The 8,846-nt window shown below is 38.7% G+C and overlaps 1 protein-coding gene across 2 annotated transcripts in view; it reads right to left on the bottom strand.

Moving 5' to 3' along the window:
• Positions 1-2,016: 2,016 nt before the first annotated feature.
• acsbg2 (acyl-CoA synthetase bubblegum family member 2) overlaps positions 2,017-8,846 on the bottom strand; it is a 26,881-nt gene continuing 20,051 nt past the window's right edge. For both annotated transcript variants that reach the window (XM_032524909.1, XM_032524910.1), the window contains 6 exons: positions 7,790-7,971; positions 6,919-7,161; positions 6,405-6,622; positions 6,092-6,231; positions 4,768-5,014; positions 2,017-3,649 (listed from right to left, as the gene is read on the bottom strand). In XM_032524909.1, coding sequence (XP_032380800.1) covers positions 3,531-3,649; positions 4,768-5,014; positions 6,092-6,231; positions 6,405-6,622; positions 6,919-7,161; positions 7,790-7,971 — 1,149 coding nt within the window. In that variant the 3' untranslated portion in view covers positions 2,017-3,530. The remainder of the gene's footprint in view (positions 3,650-4,767; positions 5,015-6,091; positions 6,232-6,404; positions 6,623-6,918; positions 7,162-7,789; positions 7,972-8,846) is intronic.

Below are 8,846 nucleotides of genomic sequence, written 5' to 3'. Positions count from 1 at the left end.
GTTATTGGCAAAGGCTGATCAATAAATTGCACTCTGTGACACAGCTCTGCATTGAGAGTTTATACCAAGTTATGTCTCTGGGTGGAAGGGACCATTGTGGGCAGGAATTAATTCTCAAGACTTCTGTTTGGTAGTGCTGGGTATTTATATGATCTTTCTTTTATGTCGTAATTAAGTTTTCTCAGGTATTTAAATTGCAGGATAAAACCAAACACACATTCCTGCTATGTTGTTTTTTTTCTATAGTTTCTCAGTTGACTTTCCAGAAGATGTACAATATTGCAGTTGAAGCTAAAACAATTACTTTATTGAATTCAATTAATTCAATAATGATCAATTAATGATCTGAACATTAATCCACTACAGTTTTGATAATCGTTTTGTTTCAAAGAAATGAAAAAATGCCATAAATGCACCGGTTACAGCTCCTTAAATGTGAATATTTGCAGGTTTTACTTTGGTTTGCTGTTGTGGGAACGTGCGCATATTCTTCCACAACCCAAAGTAATCCTGAAGTAGCTTGTCTCAATATTCTGACATTTCATAGGCAATATAATCAGTTGATAAAAAAAAAAAAAATGAATTCATAAACAAAATCTTTAATTGCAATACAGCTTAGCCTTCACAGTGATAAAGGATATTGTCCGTTTGACCCACTTCTAGTTTCATGGCAGCATATCCTTATATCTCTGACACCTCTTTCTTTTTTGATTACCCTGAAATTAGAACAAATAACAAATGGATGAACTGAGAAATGTTTCTAAATTGTCCCTTTGTCTGCAGCAGGCAATGCACTTGTGTTACTGTAGGCTCAATAGGCTGAACACACATTCCTCTAATGAAGCATTAACAGCAGACATTTGACTTGTAGCAGGAGAAGCACAGGTGAAACAGGTAAAACTTGTTTAAGCCTGTTGGGTGCTAACTCTAGCAGGAGGATGACATGGTGTAGGCAGCACTGATTGTTTTCATTTTTCTACTCTGACAGCACTCCAAATTTACAAACACAGCTACATGTTGGAACCGACCAGAATTCTCCTTTAATGATGGCTCCAGTCCATTAAGTACAGCCAAAATGCCTTCTATAAATCTGTTGCTACAAAAGTCAAAGATCCTCAGCGTCAGCAGCCATGATGGGAAATAAGTAACTCATTACTCCACTGTGAATTAATTCTTGGCTTCACTTGATAGTATAATTTCAATTCATCAAATCGTTTGTCCACTTTGCCCATGCTGTGATCCGTCTATGACTCTACTACTACTAACAGAAAAAGTCTTGTTGAAACTATTCAAATTGTATGTTGACTCAGTTCTTTGACACGGTTTCAGGCTAGTGGCAGTGTTGTATTGGACTAATAACCACTTCCATTTTCGTATTTCTACATAATCAAAAATGCTACAACAGTCCTGTAATAATTCTACCATTCTGAGACTGGAGAATCAAGGCAACACACACATAGAAGTCAGACAGTAGTATTTAATTATTTCCATTACATTGTGCAGATGCAGTGATGATAACTAATGATGCCCACTAAAGTACTTGTACTTTATTAATCCAATTTAAATCCCCTTCTATTCAGTACAATATTTAGAGATAAATATTGTAATTTTTACTCCACTATATTTGTTTGTTACTAGTTACTTTGCAGAATTAGATTAATAATACAAAATATTTAAAAAACTAATGTATTAGGTGAGATAAGACACAAAATTAAGTCACAAAAGCTGCACAGCGGTAAAAGTAGCCCCACTATTACCAACTGCATCAGTTAAGTAATGCACACATTATTGAGAAATAATATATGCAGTCTAAATGGAACTCATTCTGCATAAGGTATTTTTTACTTTTGGTACTTTTAAGTAAATTTGACACTAATATTTCACTGAAGTAAAAATTTAAATGCAGGACTTTACATGTAACAGTATTTCTAATTTGTGGTATTGCTTTTACTTCAGTAAAATAATTAAATTGGCCACATATACTCCACAGACAGACAGAAGAACAACAACATCATATTTCAGCTTTATCAACTTTTATTCCGTAACTGATCAAACAAACATTCACATTTGTATACGGAAACAGGCCTGCTTACTTTCTCTTGCAGCTTCATGCATATTTCCTTCTTTCATCCCTGATATCGTTAACAGCATCAGCTCTTTCAGGTCAGGTAAATCCAGACATACTGAATCACCGTCATTTCCTTATTTAACTTAATACACGTGTCAATTGTTTTTGTTTTACCCTGAACTTCAGTTACACTTTGAGCAAATCATAACTGCCAAACCCACATTCACTTTGAACTATCAACTTCTATAAATACCTATGATATGCTTATTATATACAATTACTTCATATAATAGATCAGCTTTTTGGAGTGCAACAAGCTCTTTGCTTCCTTTTTAAATCTTCCTTTTTTTTTGAAGATGTATGCCATGTCTTCAAGGAAGCTAAAGACATGTATTCTCCAGATTAAAACCTTGAGCATTTGAACATTTATGTAGGATGCATAAGGGATTGAAACAGGCCAGTTGATATATTTGCCATAAATCTAATTTATGTACATTTCCCAGTATGGGTATATCCCCCCCCCCCCATGTTTAAGTGCAAAACAAATATGCACACGATTACTGGGATGCTGAATAAATGGCTGAAAAAGCCAAGTGTACTGTAAAGTAAAAACATGTGACAGATGATGATGTAGGCAAAACATATTTACAATATTCCACAGAAATCACAGCAGGAGGACACACAGAAGACTGTTGAACACAGGACCAGGCAGGTGTGTAATGGTCTGCATCAAGTCAGCATACAGAACAGAGTCTGACTTTACAATTACAAAAGGCAATAGATATGGCTTCAATGACATGTTTTACAGTATGAAAAACAAAATAATTTTCAATACAACTTTGAGAATGACAAATACGTTTGCAAGGAACGTTTGACATTTTGAAAACGCGTACAAACTAAATCATTGGTTCGACACCCTGAAAGACAAAAGCAAACCACCAAATACACGTATAAGGCCAGTAAACATTTGGATATGATGACTAAATTACGAATGGAGTCTTTTCTAGCAATCTTTTCTTCATTTGGCCAGTGTAATCTTTGGCAAACGGAAAATAAATTAGGAAAAGAAACATGTTTAAAAACACATTACCGTACTACTTTAAAAACATCCTATGAATTTCTTTTGGATTCTGTCTCTATGGCAAGTAATGCAGTGCAATTAACTTGTCTTAGTTACAGCTGCTGCTGCTGTTTCACCTATACAATATGATATTACACTTCATTCCAGTAATCCAAATAAATAGTTTATTATTGAGAATGTCTCCCAAAATTGTAAAGCAATTTTACAATGGCTTGTTATTTCTGCTTTGCTTTTTGTACAGCACCCACAAGACAAAACGAGCAAAACTTAAGGCAATCAAAACATTTTTTTACAAGAGAAGAATGGTTGGATAAATGAGGTGGGGTGTGTCTGCATGCTAACTCAGACAGTCTGGATCTACCTGCAGGTGGAGGAGCAGCTCTATTTGGAAGGCAGGGGGTTGTCGGGGGTCGTTGGAGTCGCCAGCTCCTTATAAAAGTTCTCTATCTGCTCCTTGTACATCTTCATCACCACCGGCCGCTTCAGCTTCATGGTCGGGCCTGTTGAACAAGTAAGGAATTCTTATTGTTAAAACACGAGCACTCTAACCCTCAATTGCTTTAACCTCCAAAAGCTGTAGTTTAAAACAGGGATCTTCAACATGGGGACCGGGGCCCCTAGGGGGTCCTCAGAGTCAATGCAGAAGAGCCTCCAAATTATAAGGGGTCCAAGCCCGAGGGGCTGGGAACCACGGTAGCAAAGCTACGGTAATGTACTTTAGACCTTGTAGCTCACACCTCTCAATATTTCCTGACGTTTCCCTCCCCACGTTACGCTTTGGGTTCCGCTGTCGCGTGCCTCGCCGGTTCGACAATGTTGACTCGCGTCGGGATGACTGGTGCGATGAGACTTGGACCCCGGTCATAACTGCTTGCAATTCTAGTTGTTAATTTGTTTTTGTTTTGTCCAAAATTTTAAAAAGTCTTAACATGAATCCAACATAATATTAGCAAATATAAATCCCCACTGTTTACTGGCCTAAAAGGTAAGGTAGTCCCTAAGGTAGCCACCCACAGATACAGTTAATCCTAAAGATTCACTATGCCACATGTATGTTTAACATTACAACCTGATTTATAAAATCATGTGAGCAATTATTAGGCTATGTTATTGGCTTAGTATTCTTTGCACTTAAAAACGTATGTATTAAAACATATGTAAGAAAAGCTTGTTTTGTCCAAACCAAAGATAATTATTATATCATCAGATATGACAAAGAAAAGCAACAAGTCTTCACATTTGAGAGGCTGGAATTAGAGAAAGTTAGAAAGGCGTTTTGGCTTGAGATTAGGCATCTACTGAATTTAATAATTGATTGTTGATCAACTAATCAATTAAGCTTCCCCCCCCCCCCCCCCCCCCAGTCTGGGGGGAGGGGGGGGGGATCCAACACCCCATAGAGACGTATTAATCTAAAAAGAGGTCAGCAACCACTGAATAAGACGTTGCCCTTTCATCACATAAGTGGCTCAGGAAGCATATTTCAAGCATTAGACTCTCCACTGTAAATTCCACAAATGCATGATCTATATTGCACTCTTCATCCTGCAAAATAACAATCCCCAGACTAAAGATCCCCTAATCAGCACACCTGGTCCGCCCCCCCCATCCCACTCACCCAGTTCTCCTCCTGTAAGGGAGAAATCCCGATCCAGAATGATCCACTTCTGAATGCGCTGAGCGTTGGAGACTGCCTTCTCGTTGACTCGGTTGATTCCCTCCTGAATGGCGGTGTGGATTGCCCGGTCTCGACTGCCTGTGACCTCGGAGACTCGTGTCGCGTTGCTGCCCAGCTTCCTGCACAGCTCGACAGCTTCCGGTGTTAGCTCGTCCTCTGGATCTCCTGACTCTGCATTTACTTGGCACTGGAGCAAACATTTTACATTTTATTGCCTAAATAAATATATTTTTACACTTGTCCAGGCAACTTTAAGCATTGATGCATAAAGCCCACTAGATGGCAGCATCTGACAAATGTCTAAGAAGCCATAGCTGTTACTGTTGCTTCTTTTGCAACAGTTAAGAGGATATCATCTCTGTCTGAGATATTGTATGCAGATTAGATGTTTACATAGCTCAGATACAGTGTTGCGACAAGTTACAGCTCCATCTGATAGCCTTCACTCTGTTCAACAGCCTGTTACATCCTGGGTTATCTACACAAGTGCAATTTCCCTTTCTCATTACAGTGCCCTGCTGTTGTCTACTTCAACTGTGTACAAACAGATGCATGCTGTAAAGTCTACACCAGGGGCCAGATGTAACCTACATACACAATTTCCAACACATAAATTGGTATTATTATGAGGTATGTGTGCACCTCAAACCGCTTTAGACCAGGTGTACACAGTTTTCTAATGATAGTTGAGGTTGAAATAAGGAGGACATGAAATAATGATCGGTGAAATTAGCAGTACACACAGCGTTCTGGTCAAGGGTGCATTTATAAACACTTAATTGATTTGAGTGATACATTTGATCGTTTTTATTTACATTTGAGCTGTCATTTGCCTGTCAATGATCTTTTACTTGTATCCTAATTGTTAAGCACTTTGTAAAGTCTGTTTTAATATGAGCTCTATAAATTAATTGTTGATTGTTAAATAATGAAGATAGAGATATCACAGCAATGATAGTTTACAGGTACATGTCATGAATTAGTAGTACAGGCAACACCTCGCTGATGCAGCACAGTCCGTGACACTGCACTCCTTATTGACAGATCTCTCTAGTGGCGTCAGTAAGTCATTGATGTAAATGAGTGATACGTCTACATCTATTAATGGCTAACTGTGGGAGTGGAAATGAGGCTTGTGCACCTAGTTCCACAAATGATTGAGATTTTTAAAACAACAAGCGTATGTGCGGCTTCATTAATAGGATGAAAACAATGCATGTCACTGTATTTGTGCGTACAAAGAGTTTTATGCATCTCAGTGTACCTTAATGGTGAGCAGCATTGACAGAAACTTCCTCTTGTCTCCGATCAGCATGGCATTGCTAATCAGCGGCACAGCCTCCTTTACCGCATCCTCGATAGGGACAGGAGGGATGTTCTCTCCACCTGCTGTGATGATCAGCTCTAAAAATCAAAACAACACACACGTCATGTAATGATTTAATTGGTCGCGGATAAAGAAAAATGTAGAGACACGGAATCCATATTTTTTGGAGGCTGTAAAGGACACACAGACACACATAGACAGACACACGTTTCAGTGTTGTCAAGCTCTACAAGGAATATAGAATAAGTACCTTTAATTCTTCCGGTGATGAAGAGGAACCCATTCTGGTCGTGTTTGCCCAGGTCACCTGAGTGCAGCCAACCCTCTGCATCGAGAGCCTCCTCTGTCTTGTCGACCATGTTGAGGTAACCCATGAAGACGTGACGGCCCCAGAAGCAGATCTCACCGTTTCCCTCCTCGTCTGGGTTGTGCAGCTTCGTCTTGCACCCTGGGATTTCTTTACCACAGCTGCAGGACAAAACATCTTTTAAAATTCACCAGCAAGCGCATTTGTTAAGCTGGCTCCGATTTGTCAATGCAAAGGAATCAGAATCAGAATCAGCTTTATTCGCCAGGTATGAGGACACATACGAGGAATTTGTCTTTGGAGCATTGTTACTCACACTGTGCTTACACATACATATCAACCAAAACAGAAATATACACACTAATATATACACAATATATACATACTCTAAACAGAAACTATATAGAGGCATGATATAGAATCAAATCAAATTGAAGTAAAAAGAAAAAAAACGTACCTGGTGAGCCTGAAGGCATCAGAGGCGGAGATGGAGTGAGGTCCAGTGCTCTCACTCATGCCGTAGAGCTCGTACAGAGGAATATCCAGACTGAGGAAGAACTCCAGGGTGTCTTTGGTGATGGGAGCAGCACCGGTGTAGCACTTGGTGCAGCGGTCCAGGCCCAGAGCCTTACGCACCTTTTTGAACACTATCTTTTTGGCTAACTGATATTTGAGCGGTGTGCGGCCAGCTGCTCCGCTTCTGAGGAATGACCAAAAAAAACCAGCAAGTGTGAGTGTTTTGAGCCACGCTAACAGCATTGGCTCCAGGGATGGCCGCCAGTCTGTTGGTACTGAAATATCTCAACAACTGTTGGATGTCTTGGCATCAAATGTTACAAAACTACATTGCCGGAGGACAAATCCTGGTGACGTTGTTCCCTAGAATTTTCCTCTAGCGCCACCATAAGGTTGACATTTGTGAATTTCAGTAAAATATCTCAGCTATTAGATGGATTGCCATACAATTTGGTATAAATGTTCACCTCAGGATGAATTGTAAAAAATTTGATTCTTTCACTTTCCATCTTGGGCCACCATCAGGCTGAGAATTCAAATATTCAATACTTAGTGTGTGATCAAATTCCTGCTGAACTGGCATAATTCCCATCAGCCTTAGATGTACTTTGTTTTTAGTGCTAATTAACAAATGTCAAAAGACATATGCTTTCACAATGTTCCCATAATCACAGTACAGTAAGAGGGAAGTACTAACATATCAAAATAACATTTCAGTAAAAAGACAAAAACAAAGCATGGAAACAGGAACCAGGAGTAATTTCTAAATAGCTTTTTCTAAATAAAGCTGGAATTTCATAACGTGTACGTACTGATTCATCTTGGTCAGATTAGTCTGCAGGCCAACATCTTTGGCCCAGGCAGCCAGTTTCCTGCGCACAGTCGAAGACTTTGCTCCGACAGACTTCATCTTCTCCTGCATCTTCTCCCAGACACGTGGAACGCCCATGAAGGCTGTGGGACGCACTTCCTTCAAGGTGTTTACTAGAGAGCCCTGATCAAAAAAATGGAAAGTTTCAACACAAATATCCCATGCTGTTTACAGCTTACTAGGAGAGGAAATCAAACCTGCCACAACGACGTTCTTAGAATTGCATGAAAAGGAAAAAGTACCTTTATCATATCTATATAACACCCACACGTCCACCCTCGGATATTTACATCATTGGATGAGTAGCAATCATAAGTTTGGTTTAGACAGGTATACAGTAACTGCAAAATTAATAAACTGAATGTTAGAGCAGTGAACTGGATAAGTATTTCATAATAAAATTGAAGACCAATCCCTTTATTCCTGTTAATATTATTCTTAATGTGTAAGGGTTGTTGTGAAAATGTTATTAAAAGGTTGTCCTCTACTTCTCTATTAAACAAAAATATCCAGAACTACTGAATAATATACTTAATAAATATTAGATAAATATTAATAGATAAGTTAACAAGAATGGACATGTATATACAAGTGTATAATACAATTTACAACCTACATACATACACATATACACACATACATACACATATACACACATACATACACATATACACACATATATATATATATATATATATATATATATATATATATATATATCTATCTCAAAATAAAAAAAGTATAATATTAGATCTTAACTTCACTTTATGAGGTTTTTTAACATTAATACGAGTTCCCCCAGCCTGCCTATGGTCCCCCAGAGGCTAGAAATGGTGATAGGTATAAACTGAGCCCTGGGTATCCTGCTCTGCCTTTGAGAAAATGAAAGCTCAGATGGGCCGATCTGGAATCATGCCCCTTATGAGGTCATAAGGTGCAAGGTTACCTCCTTTTTGATTTTGGGAAAGAGACCTCAGATACAGTATTAGGGGACCACT

This window comes from Etheostoma spectabile, chromosome 9, assembly GCF_008692095.1.
Source record: "Etheostoma spectabile isolate EspeVRDwgs_2016 chromosome 9, UIUC_Espe_1.0, whole genome shotgun sequence".
NCBI lineage: Eukaryota > Metazoa > Chordata > Actinopteri > Perciformes > Percidae > Etheostoma > Etheostoma spectabile.
The sequence above is the reverse complement of the archived record's forward strand: the minus strand, read 5'-3'. Positions and strand labels throughout refer to the sequence as shown.